This window comes from Enhydra lutris, unplaced genomic scaffold (genome assembly GCF_002288905.1).
Source record: "Enhydra lutris kenyoni isolate GAN:26980312 unplaced genomic scaffold, ASM228890v2 scaffoldscaffold11, whole genome shotgun sequence".
Classification (NCBI taxonomy): Eukaryota; Metazoa; Chordata; class Mammalia; order Carnivora; family Mustelidae; genus Enhydra; species Enhydra lutris.
Genome location: NW_019154095.1, coordinates 27671166 through 27696465, shown reverse-complemented (window position 1 = coordinate 27696465; position 25300 = coordinate 27671166). Strand labels below are relative to the sequence as shown.

The 25300-nt window shown below is 40.2% G+C and overlaps 1 protein-coding gene across 1 annotated transcript in view; it reads right to left on the bottom strand.

The window, feature by feature from the left end:
• The window catches only part of LOC111144511 (FAT atypical cadherin 1), a 117524-nt gene that overhangs the window by 40755 nt on the left and 51469 nt on the right, over positions 1 to 25300 (bottom strand). Inside the window, exons 3-6 of the mRNA XM_022498823.1 lie at positions 7057 to 7118; positions 3646 to 3975; positions 3086 to 3296; positions 762 to 901 (exon numbers count right to left, since the gene is read on the bottom strand). Of these exons, the coding sequence (XP_022354531.1) occupies positions 762 to 901; positions 3086 to 3296; positions 3646 to 3975; positions 7057 to 7118 (743 nt within the window). The remainder of the gene's footprint in view (positions 1 to 761; positions 902 to 3085; positions 3297 to 3645; positions 3976 to 7056; positions 7119 to 25300) is intronic.

Sequence of the window (25300 nt, the reverse complement as noted above, 5' to 3'; positions counted from 1 at the left end):
AAAAAACTAGAATTCGGAAGCATTTTCTCTCCTAATATTTAATTTCTTCCTTTGTCTTTTAGGACACAGCAGATATACATGTAAATCTTAGCTTCCACCATCCTAAGGTGAGCTCAATGAGGGTAGGACTGTTTCCCAGTATTCAGTTTCTTGAACAGTACTTGCCACAACAAATGTTCAACAAATTCTCACAGAGCCCACACTAAGAATCAAAGAGAATTTAAGGTATAGGATTTTAACATTTAAATTTGAAATCCCAGTAATCTGGCCATCTCTTAAATCACCATGTAGGAACAAATAAAGATGTTAAAGGGATTACAAGAACAATTCTATCAACCATTTTATACAACCCTCAGTTAAAATAGCCAAAAGGGGAAAGAATTTAAAAAGTGATTTAAAACATGATTAATCACTTCAATGAGCTTTAACGAAAAGGACTTGGACACATTCATCCTCAAGAGCAATACAATTTATACTAATGCTGTTCAAAGTTAGTATAAAATTGAAAGATCTTGATAATCAAAAGTGGGTGGTTGTTTCTAAGTCTTCTTTCAGAATTTCCAAAACTGGTTAATTACACGCCAAACCTACATTTTCTTTCCCTAAATACAAATCCTTGGTGTGCATCTACGTAAGCCCTATCAACAATACAGCTGTGCCTGGGAGCCTTAGAGGGCAGAATCACGTTGCCTGCGCACCCTAAAATCAGAAGGTCGTTTTCAGTCCACCTCTGACAAACGCATCATCAGTGATTCACTTACCTGTGTGAGGATAGCGGTGGTTCCGTCTGTAGCTTCAACTGTGAGGTTATAGCTTGATTTCTGTTCCGCATCAAGAGGTTTGGCAACAATGATGGTCCCAGTGCCCTTGTCCACATCAAAGTGGCTGTCGTAGTTGCCACCTAGTTTAAGTTAGGACATACAGAAAAGTATGAAAACCTCTCACTTCTTTTGTGGCTTTCTAATTCTTCATGACAGAGGGGAAAAAAAACCTACTTCTGATATACTGCTCAAGGTGATCCCAAGGAGCTTTCATTTTGGAAGACAAGAAAAGAAGGGCCAATTAGAAAGACAGTGCCTACTAACGCAAACTTGAGCTCTAACTGTCAAGGGAAGCTACTGAGAGGAAAGCAAGAAAGCAACTCTGAAGGCGGAAAAACTGCTAATATTGCTAATGAGTTACTTTCCATTCGCTTTTTTGGGGGTTCTGGATAGGTCTTTAATTTATATATCCCAGTAGCTATATATCAAACATCCTTTACTAAACAGAGTCAGCCATTCAAATGCTTAATTACTCAAAAAAGATTCATGACACCTGAAGCATACTGCCCTAAAAAGTTAACTATTAAAAACAAATGTCAACTCTGAGAAAAATCGTAGCAGTTAACATCAATTGGTTCTGCCTCTTATATACTTAAAAAGACATTTTCCCCATTGTTGCCAAACACAAAGCTTAATGAATCAAAAGTTTCTGTGCTGCTGACATCAAATGCATTCCCAGTTATGTTCTAGGTAGAACTCTTCCCACATCCACTGAACCGGAGAGACTCTTATCAATGAAGTGATATGGAAATATGAAAATAAAGTCTTAATGCCATGATGAGGTTCTACTACTAAATCTTACCAAAAAGTAAAATGACACACACATTAAAACAAACCAAAAAACTTCAGTGAAATCTAAAACTAAGGATGATTTTGGGATGTCTTAGAAGTCAGCATGATGTGTGCAACTGGAATGGGTGACCATGGGCGCGCCATGAAAACAAGGGGCAATGGAAAACAGTCACTAGAAATAACAAAGGTTTTAAAAAACTGATGCTTTTCTTTTAGATCCCATAATCTAAGGCAAATTATGGGATCTCAGCAGATACCTTCTGCTGTACAGTTCGGGTCACAAGTCATCTGAAAGATGGAAAACACTTCTCTAGCGAGTGTGTCTCCTGGCACAGCCACAAAGAAGCAAGCAAGCATGGAAGGCAAGCACAGAACAAGGAAGAGCGTCAATCAGACCAGTTCCAACGGCGGTCAGCATTACACACAGCCCAGCAGGGGCCTGGCTCATCTGGAAGTTTGACAGGAGTTAACAGGGAGCCAACAAACGACTCTGATTGTAGTTCACTGTGAAAATCATGTCTCTTCTTTAAAACTAAAAGTGAGGGTTTCGGAGGTGTGGATGACCTCAACGATTTCATACAATGCCCGGAGCTGGGGACGCAGCCGAACCGCGTGCTGGGGGAAATGAAGAGGTGAAGCCCGCGCCGCCCACGTCGCAGCCGCCTCACATGCTGACACGACATTTCGTGGGAGGGTGGCTATGGGCTGAAAGAGGGAAGCAGGGATCCGCGGGACCAACTAGAGAGGAGTCACAACCCATACTTATGCTTTTAAAGATCCTGATGATTAACATAACATGAGGAAATACCATTGAAAAAACAAAGATGTCAAAGTTTAAGGTGAATTTCTTTTCTACGTACGAGAGAGTAAGGGAATATGTTCTATGTCTAAACTCAATTAAATGAAAAACAAAAAACTCATGAAGGCATATCATCTTTATTACAGGGTCAATGAACCTCCTGAACCCTGCTTCCCACATTCCCCAAAATGTGGTAAATAAAACACAGAAGGCCACAGATGGCACTCTCATTTTTAAGTTATACAATTAAATTTGTAACATTATTCCCTATAAAATACTGACATGTGACAGTCACAGTTATTTTAAGCATTCAAACCATATTCGCTAAAAATAGCGATGTGCCATATGTTATGTAACAAGAAGGAAAATTAAAAAGTTGTGCTTTTGGACCATAACATTCAGGTTTCTAACTCCTTCATGCACTTCTGAAAACCTTATTTTAACATTCAGGGTATGGTACATGCACAGCAGCAATTTTAAACAAGTTCAGTACATGGCTAGGTGTTATAAAACCTTTTGTGATCAAAATACTGCAATTTAAGACAAATTTTCCACTTCTAAGTCTCACTTAATAATTTTAAATCCAGAGATACATACAAAAATCAGAAAACCAAAGATAGGTTCTCCTCAGGGTAACCTATGCAAGGACAATAAAACTCTGAGGAAGACTCACCAATGATGTCAAACCAAAGAGGCGTGCCAGGAGGCTCCACAGAGATCACGCCAATCATGTGAGCCACTGGATCGCTTTCCATGACAGTGAAGGAAAAAAATGGTTCTTCAAATGAAATTGGCTCCACTGATGGCTTGGGTTTGGAGATCCATTCAATATGGAGTCGAGTGGTTGACGACTTTTGGGGGCGACCATTATCAACTGCCTTAATCTATAAAATATAAGCAGAGGGGACGAAGGGAGCAAATTAGAAGTTACATCCCACAACCGAAGCACAGACTGGTTTGGTCTCAAACTGAGCCAATTTAAAACACTTCGTTTCTGTATTTGCATATTCCCCGTGTATAAGCCTTGATTAAAAAGAGCGACCTCTTCATGCCACACTCAACATACATAGTAACTGAAGTGATGGCTGAGAAGGGAAACCCGAAGCAACATTTCCCGACAGGACACACACACTGAGGCCCCTTCTTGAAGAGAGAGAAAGTTTTCAAAGAAGTGACATTAAGACCAGATGAACGAAAGTACGTGAGAAATTCAAAGACGAGATCCTAACTCACTGAAAGAATATCATATTCTCCAGCTCCAGAAAACTTCTTGGATGAAACCACTCCGGTTTTGGGCTCAATAAAAAATTTGCCATGTTCGTTTCCATCTTCAATGCTGTAAGAGATTTCTGCATTGGGACCTTCATCTTTGTCTGTTGCTATAACACGATAGATGGGCTCCCGCTTGGCGTTTCTTTCCCGTTCTGGTCTTTCCCGCTCTGGGAGCCTGATTTTGTAGAACTTCTGCAGGAACTGAGGTTTGTTGTCATTTTCATCAAGGATTTTCACAATCACTCTTGCAATGGTGGATTTGGGGGGAGTACCGTTGTCAGTCACAGTAACCTGTTTTTGAAAGGTAACAGATCAACAGATGTTTTTAAAATATAACTATATAAAAAGTGACTCTCTTCCTAATTAATGATAAGCCACATTTGCACAGACCTGCAGAGTTCACACACACTATGACGCACACCATGTTCTCTCCTTTGACAAGAGCCCTGTGAGGAGGCAAGATGATGATGTGTCCTGTTCCAAACAGGGACAGGGGGAGCGACAAGGGCCCAGAAATAGGGTCTTCCGTCCCCACACCACCTCTCGCTGCACTACTGTACCTATAACATGAATGTTGCCAAAATGGTAAGCTATCAAAAACAGCTTATTTTTTTTTTTTAAACAACTTATTTTTAAGCCAAGAAGAGATACATGAAGATTTTGCTTTTAAATAGAGTCCGGTGACAAATAACATACACTCTATGCACTTAAAAATCAAATCTCCACATACTGCATTAAAAACCTTCATTTTAAGGCCTCAACTTTAAAACAAGCTAAACCTTCAATTTAAAATATATGTGAAGGAGCACGCCTTTTAATACTAGCTGTCATCATTTTGTTCGGTTTGACGCTTTTCTTGTTCAGAAGTCCTCCACATTTAGGACAGCAGATATAAAAATTTCCATTCAGACCCACTTATTAAGTAAGATTTTCAGTAAAAGAAATGTGAAGTAATGGTCATTCTCATTATTCATGTATTCAGCTGAGGAATAAAAAGTCAGAGTCTTTTCCTCCCGAATCAAATGTCCACTTTTACTTTGGTGTGGACATTAAAAGCAATGACCTTAGGAATAGCTTTTTTTCTCTCACCACATCCTCCAAAAATAATGGCTGAAATACTAAAAATATTAAAGTATACTGAAGTTTTCTGCGGAACTGTTTTGTTTTTTAAAAAGCTTGGTGACTATAAATCCTGTTGTTTATAGAAGCGTGAATATATCCTAATGGTACTTGCCAAGAATATTTAAGGAGTTGCTTAAAGTATATGATTTACGATCCCACACTCTAAAAATAAAACAAAATGTACACTTACTATTAATTTTAATCTCTCAAAACACTCCCTTTTGATCAGTTCTCATATGGTCTTAAGGGACAAGAAAAAAATCAAAGAGAAACAGAAGTGGGCACTATGTTTGTGGTAATCATACCAAAATGTTAAGGCTGGGTTCAATAATCAAAAGCCAGTAACACAGTTTTTAACATGGGATTGGGAAAAAAAACCTCTTCTTTAAGAGAGTCAAATCAATGCCAGTGTTGGCCCTCAAATCCACCACCAAAAAGGATTACAGAAAACATACAAGGTATGTAGGTCACAAACCATTACAAAGGCTTATTTCCCATCAACCTCTTCATATTATCTACAAAGTCCTAAGTATCTTATACTTGCTCCCATCCAGCCTTGGACTTTACTACAAAAAGGTGGCTTTTGGAGGGAGGCACACGACGGACAGGTGTCCACTGCAGTTCTAGCCAGGGTGTGGCCGTAGCAAGATGTGAGTGCCTGGGACCTGCCACCCTGGAAAGCAGGCCACCTGCTTCCTTTCTTAGGGAACCATAGTCTCCTTCTGTCAAACACTGTAGGGACCAAATCAAAATTCTGAACTCTGCTCCAACAGAAGGAAAACGAATTTAAAGGAACTGTACGACCTAAGACGAACACTCAGATGTAACACATGAAGAGATTTACGAACTATAGGGGCACCTGGGGGGCGCAGTCAGTTAAGCATCCGACTCCTGACTTCAGCTCGGGTCACGATCTGGGGGTCCTGGGATTGAGTTCCATGTGGGGCTCTGGGCTCAGCAGGGAGTCTGCTTGAAGATTCTCTCTCCCTCCACCCCTCCCACTGCTCACATGCTCTCTCTGTCTCTCCCGCTCTTGCTCTCAAAATAAATTTTTAAAATCTTAAAAAAAATAATAATAATTACTATCTGTAATGGTGGCTGCGAAACCATCTTTTCTAGACAGGATATTCACAAGCACACACACACACTACAGAGCTATAAAAAGTATTTTCCTGACAAAGAAATTTGGCCAAGGATGAAATGAAATTAAGCAGGCAGCATTATGAATAGCGATAATATAAAATGGGAGAGCTAAGTATTAATAAAAACAATCAACCACCGTTCAGGACTTTCCCAAGCAACCACACTGGAAAAATGGAGGACTCGTGTGGGTATCTCACAGGTCAACAAGCACTCGGTCTTCTCCAGCTCCAAAGACCAACATTGGCTTTAACGTGTGGTAGTGGTTACCATACGAAACCTCTACGTGTGGTAGAAACCTTTCTATGTGTGGTATAAAGTCAACAGAGGTTACATGTCCGCTCTGCTCAGTTTCCCTCTCCAAGGGAAACTCTCCCAACTGCCTCTTCTCAGCCTCTTCCTGACTTGGAGGGCCTGGCACCCAGCAATCGCCTGTGGCCTGACCTCCACATGACCCTCTACCTTCCCCCCCTCCTATCCCTGCTCCTGCAAGGTGCCTACCATCCACCAGCACGCCAGTGTAGGATAAGCCGCGTTTCTTTCAGGGACTAGACATTTTAAATTACCCATGAAAACAAGATGCCTGTCAGAAGAGATCATTTTAGAAAAGCACACAACAGTCTTTAATCTTTTATTTCAGAAATGTTTAAAAATCACAAACTTTCTCCAGTTCAATTTAAAATGCAAAAAAATACAATTATTTGAGAACACAAAAACCAGAAACTAACCACAGCTGAATGAGATCAATTAATATCATAAAAATATCATGAAAACAAAATACTAAGGAAAAAGATGTAGAAGGCATAAAGAAAAAGTATGTCTTATGTAAATGAAAAGGCAATGTAAATACTATTGCTTCCAGTTTGTTTGCTCTGTATGTGCACACAAAAATTAGAAAAGAACTTACACAGTGATCTTGTTTTGGGGAGAGAGGGATTTAAGGGGACATGAACTACACTAAAAAATGTTTCCTTTCCCCTTTACTTTTCTTTTTAGTAATGACCAGAAGCTAATATAACAAAATCATAATACTTATGAATATTAATGTGAACAAGAATGCTTTCCCATATTTCCAAATCTCTTAAATAATTAAAATAAAGAAATGCTTACTTCTAATATATGTTCATCTTGCTGCTCTCGGTCTAGTTTCCTTGATGTCGTTGTGATAAGACCTATAAAATGAAAATAGTTCATTAATCCTTACAGATAAAACCAATTACAAAATACTGTCATTGAAACCACACTGAGTGTAAAAGTCTGAGCAAATCTTTGGATTCCAAAGGGAAAAAAAATGATTAATCCAGGTTCAATTATTTTATTTACAAATAACACACTTTCTCATTTTAATGATTCTTCAACAGTGGATAAATGACAGAAGGATGAAGAAAATGGCAAAATTGAAATCAGTTACATTTTTTTGTTTGTTCAGTGGTTTGAATAAACATTTTGTCAGTAGAGATTTTTAAAAACTAAGATGAAGTTATCCAGGATTTCAAACTCCTCTAACTGCTGCAGTGATGATTAAGAACAGAAAAATCTTCCATAACTGTATTAAATAGGACCACTGGAAAATCTAATGTTGACTACGATTTATTACCTTTAAATCATTTACCCTCAGAAGTGAAGAACGGTTATAAAAGTAATGTAATTTTCTAGGAAATACTGTTCAAGTATCAATTTCCAGTGAAAGAAAAAACATAAGTGATCCTCAAAGAAACCCGATATTCTTTGTTTCTTTGATCTATCAAACTAGAAAATCTATAGTTTCAATCTCTCTCTAGAACTTTAATCAAAGTTGGCTGACTGTCAACACACATTGGATCGTGGAAGACCATTAAAACTGATTACATATATTCTGTACTTCAAAAAACACAAAATTCCCAACCGCTAAAATATCTGCTACAGCCTGTGTTGAATGACTCTGATGTTGAGCTGAAGCTCAGGTGGAACCGTACGTAGCAAGACAACTGCCAAGGACCCTTCTCCTGCCCAGCTTTTTGTGTCCCCCCGCCCACCACAGGGAAATACTTCAAATAATTTATATTTAAGAACAGACTTTATTGCTATAATTGATTTTCCCCTATTAACCTAACTAATTTCACACAACTACCAATTAAAGGCTATTCAAAATGCTTCTCTAAAATTTTTAAGATTTGTAAATTTCATGTAATTTGAACGGGATTTTTTTTTTCTCAAATAGTTAGGAAGGATCTCAATCAACATTATCTTCCCCACAATTCAACGAAGCAATGCGCTCTTGTTAATAAGAACAAAAGGCTATATTGTAGACTAGAATCAGGGGGTTTTTCCCAAACCATACTTCTAGATTAAAAGGGGTTCCAGGAAATGCTTTACAGTGCTTAATGGTGTGAAAACGCTGCTTAATGTGGCATGGGTTTGATTTTCATTAGTAAAAACCTTTTAAAATTAATCCCTCTTTTTTCCTATCAAAAGTCTACAGTTTCTGATTGTAATTTTACATAGTTCAAGAAGGACAGGAAATCACCGTGATTAGTCCCATCTAATTGTCCTAGTGGGCCCTTCAGAAAGTTGTCATCAGTGGTGACATTGCAAGGACAACACCTTAGCATGGTCACAGCAGAAGAGTGAGTGCTCCGCTTCCATAGAGCATAATCATTCCTCGCACGAATATCTGTTAGCAAATAAGCTTCCATAGCAAATGAATAGCTCCGTTAGCAAATAACATTCGCTACTGTCCAGTTTCCTTACAGCACACCAGACAGCTCACAAAGGATGTGCCTGCCTCCCAGCTACTAATTCAACAAAGACAAAAAGCAAACCTAGGTTTGTTACTTGTGCTCTCCACAGGTTTCAAATTAATTCTCCTTTGTTAAAGCAAATGGAACATTAATTTCATTCGAGTACAATGAATTCTAATGTTCCTTCTACACATTTTCTTAGCCTGGTTACTGCTAGCCAGTCCTTCGCCTCTTAGCTTGGACACCACTTCTGACGCCTGCCCTGACAGGTACAGCCTGGGGTCCTGCTGCGGAGCTCAGGGCTCTGAGGTTTGCTCCACCATAACACACCCCCCAGTACTACAGGCACTCATCTCGCGGTCTTCAAGAGGATAGAGACTCTGCTTTCCTTGTACATCTTGGTTATCCTGCTCTACTTCCACTGGCCTAAAAAATATACATAAATGTGTGAACACAAGAATTCCTTAAACCCATAAAACAGCGGCATTAAAAATAGGTATCTGAGTGACACAGATGCCTAAACTACACGTGGAAATAATGACACACATTTATGGCTTATACGTGCGCCAGCAGAAGACCACATAACATGCATCTGGAGACAGGGTGTGCCAGGCAGGCCCTGTGACAGTGGCGGACACGGAGAGACACAGGTCCCAAGTGCAGGGGAGCGGCCGGAGGCGGATAGATTCAGGTCACACCACAAGAGGGTGGGAAGAGAAAAAGAGAACGGCGGCAGGGGGGGGGGTGGCAATCTTACAGGCGCCCGCCATGTTCAGAAGCCATGAAGAAGACGAAGAAGTGTTTGGCTTAAAGAAAACCATGTGTCCCAGACGCCCGAGGCAGAGGATTTGAGGAAGTCCCTTCTCCAGGTACACCCGAGACGCTTAAGAGAGAAGCTGCAACAAGAGTCAGGGAGGCAGGAAGGAAGGAGACCAGGGAAGGGTTTCTTTTACGAAGAGGAGACTGTCCTCACATGGAGCGATGTTCTGAGTGAGCACAAAACAGGAGGGAAGATGAAGATCTAGACCCGAGCTAACCAGTCCAGGAGCCACGGGCCTTGTGCGGCAACTGGAAGTTAAGTTCCATATAAAGTAGCTCATGAAAACGAGACATTTCAGACTGACAAGATGACCTTTCTTTCTAGATTCACAGCACTCCTGCCGAAAGAAATCCTACCAAAAGCGCCTCAGTGCTTTCTTTTCCTAATACCACCCATCCAGGGTGCGGTGGGGGTGCTGTGCTTGGGGGAGAGGGATGGCGGCAAGAGGTGCTGCGCCCCCTAAGACAAGGGGAAAATTCATGCTTCTTGTGGAATTTGCATACAAGATGAACCCTGACCAGAAAACAGTTTCCTAATGAAGCAGGACAAGGTGAGGAAAACTGCAGATAGTCCGGGAGGTACCCTTTATCTTAGAGCAGTGGACAAAACCCGGAGCTACCCAAATACACCGCGGACTGACCACACCGACTCGGTGGGGGAATTCCTTATGCATCGCATTACGCTCACTGCCCCCGGAATCCTGTACCTCGCAGTCCTGCCAATCCCTCTGCCTGGCCTACTTGACAAACACCTGTGTCAAAAGATGGACCCAAAGAGTACTTTTCCTCCATACCCAGGATGTGTTATTAAACCTGTAGGTATTAAATAGCCTAATAAGTATATCCATTTCTTTCATTTTAAACAGTTGTGCTCATCTGTAATGTTTATTACAAAATCCCAGGAGGACATATATTTAACAGAAACAGCACGATTACAGAAACAGCAGGATACCTCAGAGCTAGAGAGAAACCTTCAAGATTATCGAGCTCAGCTGCCTGAGCCATAGAGAAGTGAAACTGTCTCAAGGCCACCAGCAAGTCATTATCAGAGCCGGGATTAGAGCTTAGTTTTCTTGAGGCCCAGATGAGAGTGTTTGGGATTTCTTTTCCTCCCCATCACCCTACGCTGCATAATTTCCTGCAATTTGGTATTTCAAGTCTCCACAAACTCTGAACTGTGACTTACATACAGTTTAACACCACACACACACACACACACACACACACACACACACACACCTCAGCAAGAGTTAATCATTATTCATTTAGTAGGTCAAAAAAGCAAGTGAGAAAGTAAAACAGAGTGGACAAAAGCAAGAAAAAGTGTGTGTAGGTGCTTGCCTTTTGTAATTCTATGCCTTATCTTTTCTGCACAGCACTATTAAATTAAAAATGGAAATGAAAAGAAGTTTCTCTCCTTGGCGTAGAAAAACATCTCACTATGCAGACCAATACTATTATAAATAAAGGTGAACTGAGGTAGCAACTACATTACATTCTCACCCAGTAGCAGCTACCAATTTACCCCACATATGTAGGTAAAACTAAGAAACCAACATTTCCTGTGTTTGAGGATCATTAAAAAAACTCTTCATAGGGGCACCTGGGTGACTCAGTGGGTTAAAGCCTCTGCCTTCAGCTCAGGTCACGATCTCAGGGTCCTGGAATCGAGCCCCACATTGGGCTCTCTGCTCAGCGGGGAGCCTGCTTCTTCCTCCTCTCTCTCTGCCTGCCTCTCTGCCTACTTGTGATTTCTGTCTGTCAAATAAATAAATAAAATCTTAAAACACACACACACACACACACACACACACACACACACACACACACACACAAACTCTTCATAGCTTTCCAAGGCCGTATTAGAATTTAGAGGAGAATCCATTTAAAAAAAGAACGTTAGATTAACTGTTTCACTATAGAACTTTACTCTTTGACATTTCTTTACATCAATACCAAAAACCACCTCCAAACTTCCCAAAGAGATCAAATGGACGTCGCAAAGCAGGTAGCACAGAAAAGCGAGCATCAGAGGATCAGCAGGCGAGGATCGCGTGAGACAGTCCGCAACGGCGGAGCTGTGTTTCGGTATCCCGTCAAGTGTTCTGCGCACTGCACTAAGAACGCAGACATGATTAAGACAGAGTCTTGTTTCCAAGAAACAAGGGTGAAGACAAAGGCCACATTCAGGAAACAACATGGAAGTTAGACTAGAGTGTAGGGTTCATACAGAACACAGGGTGAGAGCTCTGTATTCCAAGAAAGCCTGAACTTGGCAGGATGATGAGACACCTATAGTCTAGCCATCTACTGTTCCAGCAGACGACCAGCGCATTGCCCAACATGCAAGTGACTCCATGCAGGACCCGCCAGCCTCAGAGCCAGCCAGCCAGGGGACCACCACTGCATGAAAGATCCGTGAAGCCTGGAGAAACCAGAACCACCTAGCAGAATCCTCCACTCAATGTGCTTGTTTTCAAGCCACTAAATTCTGGGATAGTTTGCTACACAGCAAGAGCCAAACCATGCATCCAATGACCTCATCTCTAATAGCTATCTGACTTACTACACGCCAAGGTACTGTGCTGGAGATTTAAGTCCATTACCTCATTTAATCCTGATATATATAAATGGTGGTACCTGTATCATAAAAAGTAAATTCTAACACTTTTACAGGCTCAGAGAGATGAAACTGCTTACTCAAGGTCTTTCAACAAGGTGGGGGGGAGTTGGGAGTTCAATACTCCCAGGGCATCAGAGTCTGAAGTCTACAGTAAGAATGAGAGAAATGTGGGGAGGGACTGAAAGATCTGGGTCTATTAAAAAATGGTCTGAAACGTCAGGGCTGCGGATTTAACTAGACAACAGCCAGAGAAGGAGGGGAAAAAAATTTCTGAATAGATTAAGGTTCAACCACAATGAGAGAGCAAATACTGGTGATCAGTAATAGGAGTTTTTAGAGAAACAAAATGGGGTGGTGGGAGGGAAGAGTCTTGGTTTCAGAGGCAAAAAAGTATGGCCTTGAGTTCACCTTGCTTGGCAGGAAATTTACTTTGAACCATTTTCCAATTACTCTACTTGAGAATAAGCAGAGGAAGGGGAAAGATCAAGGAAGGGGGAGAAAGTCTACTCACCTAACTCACATTTCCCATTACTCTGATTGTTTTCCTCTAACCCCTGCAACTATTTTGGCTTTTGCATCCTTTTGCTCATTTTATAATAGTGCAGGAACTATAGCAACATATATTGTAGAAAAACACGTGTCCAGCAGAACTTTCTGTGATAAATGCTTCAATGTGTACTGTCCACTATGACAGACCCCCAGCATATGTGGCCATTAAGCACTAGAAATGTGGCTGAATTTTTAAGTTAACTTAAATCATTTAAATAGTCACAAGTCATTTCTGCTCTTTTAGGGAAGATCCAATTTTCAAAGGATCCCTGTCAAAACCAAAAAATGACACCTACATACTAAAAATCTTTTTCTGTGGTTAGAATCTGAAGCAGTCTTTCAATGGCAAATATATTTGCTATCAAAATCTACGTTCTGTAAATATCTGTCTGAAAGAGTGAAAATCAAACATGTCCAAGATTCGGACATGCTGCTGGCTCCACAATGCTCCCTTCCCTACATCATCCCTTTCCCCCAGTCTCCTTTCTCACTGGGCTCAGGTGGGGACAAAGAAACCTGGTCCTTGCTGGTAGTTTACAGCCTCACTTAAACACCTAAAAATCAAGAGCCTCTGTGATTAAAGACTTTGGGGAGGGGAAAAAAAAAAAAAATCAATATTCTACCAACCTATATTTTTGGTTTCTGATGATTTCTAAAAACTAAAAATTAACCAAGGACATGTGTGTTCATGAACAGTGATGACTTTGTCATAGGCTTATGAACTGAAAGTCACCCACTTATTCAGTCCATTTTAAGTTACTCAACCTATTTTTTCAGAACGTCGTCCTCCAACATGGCACTCTGAGACACACATGTAAAAGCCTAGGACAAGGCCCACGTGCTCAAAGGTGTGCAATTCATTTAAGGAAATAGCTCTCAGACCTAAAAGGTATAGACAACTATTAAACTATGGTCTCGGGGCGCCTGGGTGGCTCAGTGGGTTAAAGCCTCTGTTTTCAGCTCAGGTCATGATCTCAGGGTCCTGGGATCGAGCCCTGCATTGGGCTCTCCGCTCAGCGGCAAGCCTGCTTCCTCCTCTCTCCCTCTCTGCCTGCCTCTCTGCCTACTTGTGATCTGTCAAATAAATAAATAAAATCTTAAAAAACAAAACAAAACACTATGGTCTCATAGCTCACTTTTTAGGCAATGCTAATGGTGTGCTTTTGAAGATTCCACTCTGGGCTAAGCATTTTATAGAGGTGAAAAATCACAGCAACCCCACAGGGGAGCTACTAACAGACTATCTTAAGGTATTTGAGGCTTTTGAGGGGGTAAAGTCACAAGACTAGTAAGCGGGCAAAGCAAAGATGTGACCCTAAGTCCATATGACCCCAGAGCCCAAACTCTTAGCTCACACAAATAACTCTCGAATGTGTAGATCATAATTACATATTTAATATGTATAATAACCCAACCACAAAATTATTCAGTGAACACACAGGAGTTTCCTACATTATCTAGGGTTACCTCTAAGCAGCCAGTCTAGTGGATGTCCTCAAGACTCTGTATCCTTTCCACAATGCTTTACTAATCACGGTTCTATTGTGAGTAGCCCCTGACTGTAGGCATGCAAGTTAGGTCTATTATTTTCAACCGTTTTCTCCACTGATTTTGCTGAAACACTTTAATATATATTCTGTTCTTTACTAAGTTTAAGAACTTTAATTGTGGCATATTTGGTGGTAAAACAAGTATTTAGTTTAAGACTTAGGCATCTTCAGTGAGGACAAGGTGATTTCTCATGGAGTTGTTATGATCTGGAAGTGGGATTGCTACCTTTCTACTTTCAATCCCTACCTTAGCAAGGATTGCTCCCAGGACATTCAGTGTGCTTTAATAATCAGCAACAAGTAAGGACAATTACAATAAAACCATAATACCCCAGTGAGTAGGCAATAAAAACAACATCGCTCAAGCAAGTGTCAGACAAATGTTACAAAAACTAAAAGGGTAATATATGTATCTATAACATGTAGTATGTGTACACACCTTCATAAAAGGCTAAACCTCAAATTACTAGTGGGTGACCTCTGAGAAATGGAACGAGAGATCCAAAGAAAGAAGAAAAGAAAAGGTACTTTCATGTTTTGCTTAATACAGTTCTTTATTGGAAATCTTTTATTTTTAACAAGTACATTGTTTAAAGAAATTTAAACATGAAAATAGTTTAAAAATCAGTGTGAAAAGACTAAAGTGTTTATTGGTTGAAAACTAATCTTAGGCTGGAAGGACTTAAATAAAGGATTTTCTTTTTAAATCTGGAGTCTCTAGCCACATATATAATAAAAAATTAAGACTTGGAAATATGATAGTAGTATATCTTTTACTATTTTTTCAATACTTCTTTTCATACAGAGAGGGGAGAGGCCAGAGGGTAGAGGGACAGAGATAATCTCCAGCAGCCTCCACACCCAGTGAGGAGCCTGATGCATCCGGCTCAATCCCGTGACTCATGATAGCATGACCTGAGCCAAAATAGAGAGTCGGAGGCTCAAGCCACTGTGCCAACGTGCCCCTCTAACATTTTTTAACAAAAATTTAATGAAGTATGTCACATGTTCTAAAATGTACTCTTACTGTAAAAACTAAGCTTGCTAGAGCCAAAGAGTGTTTTAAAAGGAACAGGAAGCAGGCTCTCAGTTCTGGCAGGAACCTCCTAAACCACTCTGTTTGAGAGCCACACGTGAGCTAAGTCTTCTTTTTAATTAATATATAAAATATGCAATATAATACTGTGTATCAGTTGTATCTTTAATATATTATTTTTAGTATTCTTTCCTCCTCCATAGTAAAACAGAGAAATACAAAGATGCCTAAATATTTTTCAGTAACCCTATTAATAACTACCTTAATGCCTATAAAATGTAAAGTCCTAATTAGAAAGTTGTTTCAACTAAAAACCAAGACAGAAGAAAACCTTTTATTCTGAATAAACCGAAACAATTTCTTGCTGCATTCTACCCTCCTCACCTTTTTTAATCCTCCTCGCTGCTTTTTTAAGAGTTCATTAAATAAGCACCACAAGCCTCAGGGTACCATGAGAATAATACGAAAAAAATGTTTCAAAAACCATTTACCCAGTAAAATATTCTTTATCAAAAAAAAATTTACCTGTGCTTTCCTTACATTTGCCATAATGATCCTTTCCAGTTTAGCCATAATGACCTCTCATTCCTCTGACATATATTATAGGTTAAGAAAAAAACAAAACAAAACAGTAAAATGCCTACTACCAGGAAAAATTAACATTAACTCTACAAAATAAATAGAGAAGATATGAGAGGTCAGAAGTTAAACAAAAGCATTTCAGAACTTTATGGGGTATGTATTTTAAATTCTGGGCTCCTGAATGATTTTTTTTTTCTTTCTTAAACGTCCATGATGCACTACAGCCTGCTCTAAGTTCATTAAGCTACTAAAGAACTATAAGGACTAATCACATGTATGGAGCATCAGGGAGGAAACACAATTAGTGCTTACTTTCATTTTTAAAATGAAGTATTAAAGCCAGGCAAACAATGAGACAGGGAAGCAGAAGACAGTAACCGTATAATGCCATGTAGCACATGCCTGTCACTCAGTAAATGGTTTCCCATGGGGTACTGTATCTGACAGATCTGTTCCTGACCAGATTTAGGAAAAGAGAAATGTGGGTGCCTGGGTGGCTCAGTGAGTTAAGCATCTGCCTTTGGTTCAAATCATGATCCCAGGGTCCTGGGATTGAGTCCTGCACTGGGCTCTGTGCTCAGGCGAGTCTGCTTCTCTCTCTCCCTCCTGCTTGTGCTGTGTCTAATAAAATTAAAAAAAAAAAAAAAAAAAAAAAAAAAAACACACACACACACACACACACACACACACACACACACACACACACACACAAACTCTTCATAGCTTTCCAAGGCCGTATTAGAATTTAGAGGAGAATCCATTTAAAAAAAGAACGTTAGATTAACTGTTTCACTATAGAACTTTACTCTTTGACATTTCTTTACATCAATACCAAAAACCACCTCCAAACTTCCCAAAGAGATCAAATGGACGTCGCAAAGCAGGTAGCACAGAAAAGCGAGCATCAGAGGATCAGCAGGCGAGGATCGCGTGAGACAGTCCGCAACGGCGGAGCTGTGTTTCGGTATCCCGTCAAGTGTTCTGCGCACTGCACTAAGAACGCAGACATGATTAAGACAGAGTCTTGTTTCCAAGAAACAAGGGTGAAGACAAAGGCCACATTCAGGAAACAACATGGAAGTTAGACTAGAGTGTAGGGTTCATACAGAACACAGGGTGAGAGCTCTGTATTCCAAGAAAGCCTGAACTTGGCAGGATGATGAGACACCTATAGTCTAGCCATCTACTGTTCCAGCAGACGACCAGCGCATTGCCCAACATGCAAGTGACTCCATGCAGGACCCGCCAGCCTCAGAGCCAGCCAGCCAGGGGACCACCACTGCATGAAAGATCCGTGAAGCCTGGAGAAACCAGAACCACCTAGCAGAATCCTCCACTCAATGTGCTTGTTTTCAAGCCACTAAATTCTGGGATAGTTTGCTACACAGCAAGAGCCAAACCATGCATCCAATGACCTCATCTCTAATAGCTATCTGACTTACTACACGCCAAGGTACTGTGCTGGAGATTTAAGTCCATTACCTCATTTAATCCTGATATATATAAATGGTGGTACCTGTATCATAAAAAGTAAATTCTAACACTTTTACAGGCTCAGAGAGATGAAACTGCTTACTCAAGGTCTTTCAACAAGGTGGGGGGGAGTTGGGAGTTCAATACTCCCAGGGCATCAGAGTCTGAAGTCTACAGTAAGAATGAGAGAAATGTGGGGAGGGACTGAAAGATCTGGGTCTATTAAAAAATGGTCTGAAACGTCAGGGCTGCGGATTTAACTAGACAACAGCCAGAGAAGGAGGGGAAAAAAATTTCTGAATAGATTAAGGTTCAACCACAATGAGAGAGCAAATACTGGTGATCAGTAATAGGAGTTTTTAGAGAAACAAAATGGGGTGGTGGGAGGGAAGAGTCTTGGTTTCAGAGGCAAAAAAGTATGGCCTTGAGTTCACCTTGCTTGGCAGGAAATTTACTTTGAACCATTTTCCAATTACTCTACTTGAGAATAAGCAGAGGAAGGGGAAAGATCAAGGAAGGGGGAGAAAGTCTACTCACCTAACTCACATTTCCCATTACTCTGATTGTTTTCCTCTAACCCCTGCAACTATTTTGGCTTTTGCATCCTTTTGCTCATTTTATAATAGTGCAGGAACTATAGCAACATATATTGTAGAAAAACACGTGTCCAGCAGAACTTTCTGTGATAAATGCTTCAATGTGTACTGTCCACTATGACAGACCCCCAGCATATGTGGCCATTAAGCACTAGAAATGTGGCTGAATTTTTAAGTTAACTTAAATCATTTAAATAGTCACAAGTCATTTCTGCTCTTTTAGGGAAGATCCAATTTTCAAAGGATCCCTGTCAAAACCAAAAAATGACACCTACATACTAAAAATCTTTTTCTGTGGTTAGAATCTGAAGCAGTCTTTCAATGGCAAATATATTTGCTATCAAAATCTACGTTCTGTAAATATCTGTCTGAAAGAGTGAAAATCAAACATGTCCAAGATTCGGACATGCTGCTGGCTCCACAATGCTCCCTTCCCTACATCATCCCTTTCCCCCAGTCTCCTTTCTCACTGGGCTCAGGTGGGGACAAAGAAACCTGGTCCTTGCTGGTAGTTTACAGCCTCACTTAAACACCTAAAAATCAAGAGCCTCTGTGATTAAAGACTTTGGGGAGGGGAAAAAAAAAAAAAATCAATATTCTACCAACCTATATTTTTGGTTTCTGATGATTTCTAAAAACTAAAAATTAACCAAGGACATGTGTGTTCATGAACAGTGATGACTTTGTCATAGGCTTATGAACTGAAAGTCACCCACTTATTCAGTCCATTTTAAGTTACTCAACCTATTTTTTCAGAACGTCGTCCTCCAACATGGCACTCTGAGACACACATGTAAAAGCCTAGGACAAGGCCCACGTGCTCAAAGGTGTGCAATTCATTTAAGGAAATAGCTCTCAGACCTAAAAGGTATAGACAACTATTAAACTATGGTCTCGGGGCGCCTGGGTGGCTCAGTGGGTTAAAGCCTCTGTTTTCAGCTCAGGTCATGATCTCAGGGTCCTGGGATCGAGCCCTGCATTGGGCTCTCCGCTCAGCGGCAAGCCTGCTTCCTCCTCTCTCCCTCTCTGCCTGCCTCTCTGCCTACTTGTGATCTGTCAAATAAATAAATAAAATCTTAAAAAACAAAACAAAACACTATGGTCTCATAGCTCACTTTTTAGGCAATGCTAATGGTGTGCTTTTGAAGATTCCACTCTGGGCTAAGCATTTTATAGAGGTGAAAAATCACAGCAACCCCACAGGGGAGCTACTAACAGACTATCTTAAGGTATTTGAGGCTTTTGAGGGGGTAAAGTCACAAGACTAGTAAGCGGGCAAAGCAAAGATGTGACCCTAAGTCCATATGACCCCAGAGCCCAAACTCTTAGCTCACACAAATAACTCTCGAATGTGTAGATCATAATTACATATTTAATATGTATAATAACCCAACCACAAAATTATTCAGTGAACACACAGGAGTTTCCTACATTATCTAGGGTTACCTCTAAGCAGCCAGTCTAGTGGATGTCCTCAAGACTCTGTATCCTTTCCACAATGCTTTACTAATCACGGTTCTATTGTGAGTAGCCCCTGACTGTAGGCATGCAAGTTAGGTCTATTATTTTCAACCGTTTTCTCCACTGATTTTGCTGAAACACTTTAATATATATTCTGTTCTTTACTAAGTTTAAGAACTTTAATTGTGGCATATTTGGTGGTAAAACAAGTATTTAGTTTAAGACTTAGGCATCTTCAGTGAGGACAAGGTGATTTCTCATGGAGTTGTTATGATCTGGAAGTGGGATTGCTACCTTTCTACTTTCAATCCCTACCTTAGCAAGGATTGCTCCCAGGACATTCAGTGTGCTTTAATAATCAGCAACAAGTAAGGACAATTACAATAAAACCATAATACCCCAGTGAGTAGGCAATAAAAACAACATCGCTCAAGCAAGTGTCAGACAAATGTTACAAAAACTAAAAGGGTAATATATGTATCTATAACATGTAGTATGTGTACACACCTTCATAAAAGGCTAAACCTCAAATTACTAGTGGGTGACCTCTGAGAAATGGAACGAGAGATCCAAAGAAAGAAGAAAAGAAAAGGTACTTTCATGTTTTGCTTAATACAGTTCTTTATTGGAAATCTTTTATTTTTAACAAGTACATTGTTTAAAGAAATTTAAACATGAAAATAGTTTAAAAATCAGTGTGAAAAGACTAAAGTGTTTATTGGTTGAAAACTAATCTTAGGCTGGAAGGACTTAAATAAAGGATTTTCTTTTTAAATCTGGAGTCTCTAGCCACATATATAATAAAAAATTAAGACTTGGAAATATGATAGTAGTATATCTTTTACTATTTTTTCAATACTTCTTTTCATACAGAGAGGGGAGAGGCCAGAGGGTAGAGGGACAGAGATAATCTCCAGCAGCCTCCACACCCAGTGAGGAGCCTGATGCATCCGGCTCAATCCCGTGACTCATGATAGCATGACCTGAGCCAAAATAGAGAGTCGGAGGCTCAAGCCACTGTGCCAACGTGCCCCTCTAACATTTTTTAACAAAAATTTAATGAAGTATGTCACATGTTCTAAAATGTACTCTTACTGTAAAAACTAAGCTTGCTAGAGCCAAAGAGTGTTTTAAAAGGAACAGGAAGCAGGCTCTCAGTTCTGGCAGGAACCTCCTAAACCACTCTGTTTGAGAGCCACACGTGAGCTAAGTCTTCTTTTTAATTAATATATAAAATATGCAATATAATACTGTGTATCAGTTGTATCTTTAATATATTATTTTTAGTATTCTTTCCTCCTCCATAGTAAAACAGAGAAATACAAAGATGCCTAAATATTTTTCAGTAACCCTATTAATAACTACCTTAATGCCTATAAAATGTAAAGTCCTAATTAGAAAGTTGTTTCAACTAAAAACCAAGACAGAAGAAAACCTTTTATTCTGAATAAACCGAAACAATTTCTTGCTGCATTCTACCCTCCTCACCTTTTTTAATCCTCCTCGCTGCTTTTTTAAGAGTTCATTAAATAAGCACCACAAGCCTCAGGGTACCATGAGAATAATACGAAAAAAATGTTTCAAAAACCATTTACCCAGTAAAATATTCTTTATCAAAAAAAAATTTACCTGTGCTTTCCTTACATTTGCCATAATGATCCTTTCCAGTTTAGCCATAATGACCTCTCATTCCTCTGACATATATTATAGGTTAAGAAAAAAACAAAACAAAACAGTAAAATGCCTACTACCAGGAAAAATTAACATTAACTCTACAAAATAAATAGAGAAGATATGAGAGGTCAGAAGTTAAACAAAAGCATTTCAGAACTTTATGGGGTATGTATTTTAAATTCTGGGCTCCTGAATGATTTTTTTTTTCTTTCTTAAACGTCCATGATGCACTACAGCCTGCTCTAAGTTCATTAAGCTACTAAAGAACTATAAGGACTAATCACATGTATGGAGCATCAGGGAGGAAACACAATTAGTGCTTACTTTCATTTTTAAAATGAAGTATTAAAGCCAGGCAAACAATGAGACAGGGAAGCAGAAGACAGTAACCGTATAATGCCATGTAGCACATGCCTGTCACTCAGTAAATGGTTTCCCATGGGGTACTGTATCTGACAGATCTGTTCCTGACCAGATTTAGGAAAAGAGAAATGTGGGTGCCTGGGTGGCTCAGTGAGTTAAGCATCTGCCTTTGGTTCAAATCATGATCCCAGGGTCCTGGGATTGAGTCCTGCACTGGGCTCTGTGCTCAGGCGAGTCTGCTTCTCTCTCTCCCTCCTGCTTGTGCTGTGTCTAATAAAATTAAAAAAAAAAAAAAAAAAAAAAAAAGAAAATGAAAATGTTCTCAGGTCAAGGCTGATGACTGCAATTTACAAAGGTTCCTGAGGACTACCATGCGGTAGACAGAGTGAGGGAACCTAGACCAAAGACAGCATTTCTCTGTTCAAAACTTTAAAGACTCCCCTTCCAAGGTGAAATGAAAATCGTATGAATTCCACCAATTTTTAAATCTTTGTCAACTGTAAAGTGAATCTTAAGCAGGAACCATAGGTACCATGTGTGGTTCTAGGACTGGATATAGGAAATGAATATGGGTTGGTCCTGACCCTCAAGCCCTAAGCCAAGACTGAATGCCCACCCAAAACAGGAAGACAAGCACTCATGCTGACAAGGCAGAGAGGACTTAGAAAGACAGGCAAGGAAGCTGGGCATCGCTACCCCAGCTCCATTCTAAAAATACAGATCACCTCCCAGGCCAAGAGAGAACTTTCCATTTTTCCTAGACTTATCACTCAACATCCATCCCCTTGGAGCGTCAGACTATGAGCTCAGAGGCACTCTGAAGGACCGCGCCGTCTTTATTTAGGTGGTGTTCGAAGAACATGTGTAACCGCAGCCTGTCGAGAGCCCCTCCGGCAGCTGTGGCCATCTGAGCGGCTACTGTTCATCACTGCGGTCCTGGTGCCGGCAGGATTAGGCTCAGAGCCAGAAATGGAATTCTATTCATAGGCTGTCAAGGCTGCAAAGGCCCTCGGTGCTCACTCAACTCAAGTTTTCAGAGTCCTAGGGAAAACCCTTATAAAATGAATCAAACGACCAATCTAAAGTCACACACAGGCAGTGGCTGGCTGGGAATTTATACCCTGACGTCTCCAAGACGTCTCTGCTGGCTTTAATGCTTTTACTGGCTGTTTCTCGTTGAAACCTCATGGTATTAAAACCCAAGGTAAACACAAGATCAAAAGCCCAATGCTATACATTGGGAATTGCCCTTGACGTTCCTGTGAATGTCAGATACAGCAGAGGTAGAGAGGGAAAGAAGTCCATTTCATAAGGCTCACATCACGTTGACAAAAAAAAGTCACGTAAATGGAAAATCTTAAAATACTGGTCTGCAACACATGGAGAAAAATCAAACAAACAAACAAACCAGAATACCCCTTAATAAAACTTATCCTAATGGGGCGCCTGGGTGGCTCAGTGGGTTAAGCCTCTGCCTTCGGCTCAGGTCATGATCCCAGGGTCCTGGGATCGAGCCTGAATCGGGCTCTCTGCTCAGTGGGAGCCTGCTTCCCCCCACCCCCCGCCTGCCTCTCTGCCTACTTGTGATCTGTCAAATAAATAAATAAAAACTTTAAAAAAATAAAAAATAAAAAATAAACTTACCCTAAGATTAACAGATTTTAGGAGGAAAAGCGTATCTACTTCAACGTGTGCAAAAAAGGCACTGAATACAACTTTACTTCAGTCTCGTTTTTCATTTCACTGTAAAATAAAAAAATAATCTGGAGGAACAGGTAAGAAAAAAATCTAAAGATTCTTCTTTAAAATATCTGCTCCTTTGGCAAAAGACTACAAATAGGTAAACTTTTTCCCCCTCCTTAAATGAATTCCTGCTTCTGTAAAGTGACTGGCCCTTTATTTCCTTCCTTTGTGGCTATCAAATGGTACCGGAAACCCTTGGAAGTTGTTTGTAGCTGTAGCTACTTCCTATTGCACTTTGTTCGGCCTCCTGTTCCAGCCACAATAAAACACCATTGGCTTTGAGAAGAAGAAGAAAAAAACAAAACAAAACAGTGGCCGTGTGCTACTGGACTAGAACACAGATGAGTACCCAGCTTACCGGCAAACCTGGGAGTCACAGAATTTCAAGTCTTTACCACATGTTAGGGATCACTACACATAAACTATACACGCACACAGGCATATATATGTACCTAATTTATATAAACAGTACCAAATCTATCTGTAATCAAATAAATAGGTCTCATCCTGAATTTAAAATAATTCTACGTTAAATAGTCCATCCTACATATAAATAAATGAATGAAAAACAGGGCCCTGTATAAAGCTGTCCTCTACAAAGCACAAGCCGTCATCTAGTACATGGGGCCATGAATATCTTAACTCAGAATGAGGGAAAGGGAACAAAAACGGAGGAAGTAGTCAAGATTTGATACGTAAACATAACAGTCAATGGTGAGAGCTGGAATTTCAAGCTCTGAAGTATTTCTAACAGGACACACCAGCATCAAAAAAAAAAAAAAAAAAAGTGTGAAAATCTCAAAACTTGGAAATATTTTCTAATGAGAAATAGGTTTTTTTTTTTCCACAGAAGAGATCTCATAATCTGTCATCAACTTGCTAAATCTTACCTGAGACTTTGACCGTGATAACAAATATCCTAACTACTATTCTTTGAAGAATAATTTTAATAACACAGAGAAGAAAAACACAGATTCCGTTTTGTAAGTATTTACTGCTTAGCAATGGGAAAGATTCTCAAGTTTTACTTGATCAAATAGTCTACCCCTAAGAAACAAATCAACAACTTAACTAGTCCAACTAGTAAATACATCAACGTATCAGGAGCCAGAAAACTACCTCAATCGGTTTTTGTTCGGCTTGCAAGCTAAGAATGGCTTCTACCATTCTTAAAGGGTTGGGGGAAGAAAAAGAACCCACAACAAGAATATATTGAGACACATGAAAAATACATGAAACTCTAATTTCAATGTCCATAAATAAAGTTTTATTGGAACACAGCTGTGCCCATTCATTTCCATTCTGTCTATGGTTGCTTTCACTCAGTGACAGACTGGATGGTCTACAAAGCCTAAAATATTTACTCCCTCACCCTTTACAGAAAAAGTTTAACATCCTCTGCAATACATGGTTAACGAAACTAAGTTTAAACATCTAGTGTTATTTAGAAACTTCATTCCTTTCAGTCTAAAAATATTACAGAAGTAAGATCAGCCTCAAAACCAACCATTATGTCATGCAGGAATTCCTCAATACAAAGAACAGAGAAGGTACAGAAAAACTGGCTCCAAAGCACATTTACATCCCAAACCCCAGGCCACAGCAAGTGAACAAGTGAACATGGGAGGGACGGTGCTTCCAGAAGCAGCAGTTAGGGGAGATGTGCCTTTCCGGTGTCAAACCCCAGGTGTCTTTACCTCTCTGAAGTCATGGGACGATGTGTGAAATGGGAAAAACACAAATGGGAAACGCAGCCGGCTCTTGGTACTGTCTGCACTCTGGCCGTCTCACAGGGCTCCTTCTCAAGAAGTATGTGAGGCTCCCTGTAACCTCTAAAGCACAAGGCACCTAATACATAATGAGCTACACTTGTCACTGGCCCCTGTGACTTCTAACGAAAGTTTTGTCCCGGCTTGATCTAAAAGTGAGGTCAAGGGATGGTGGCAGGGTGGAAGAGGGTCCAGGAAAGATCAGAGAACAGCACAGAAGGGGGCAAAAGAAGGAAAGCCACGGTTTGCTGGTTTCTCTTTGGTGGTCTTTTTCAAGCTCAAAGCTAAAAGGCAACAGGCATGAGAGAGCCTGATGGAAATCAGCCCAAAGAGAGAGAAGCAGCAGGACTTCCAAGATTCAAACTGTGGTATGTGCTCCAGATCCAATAATGAGAC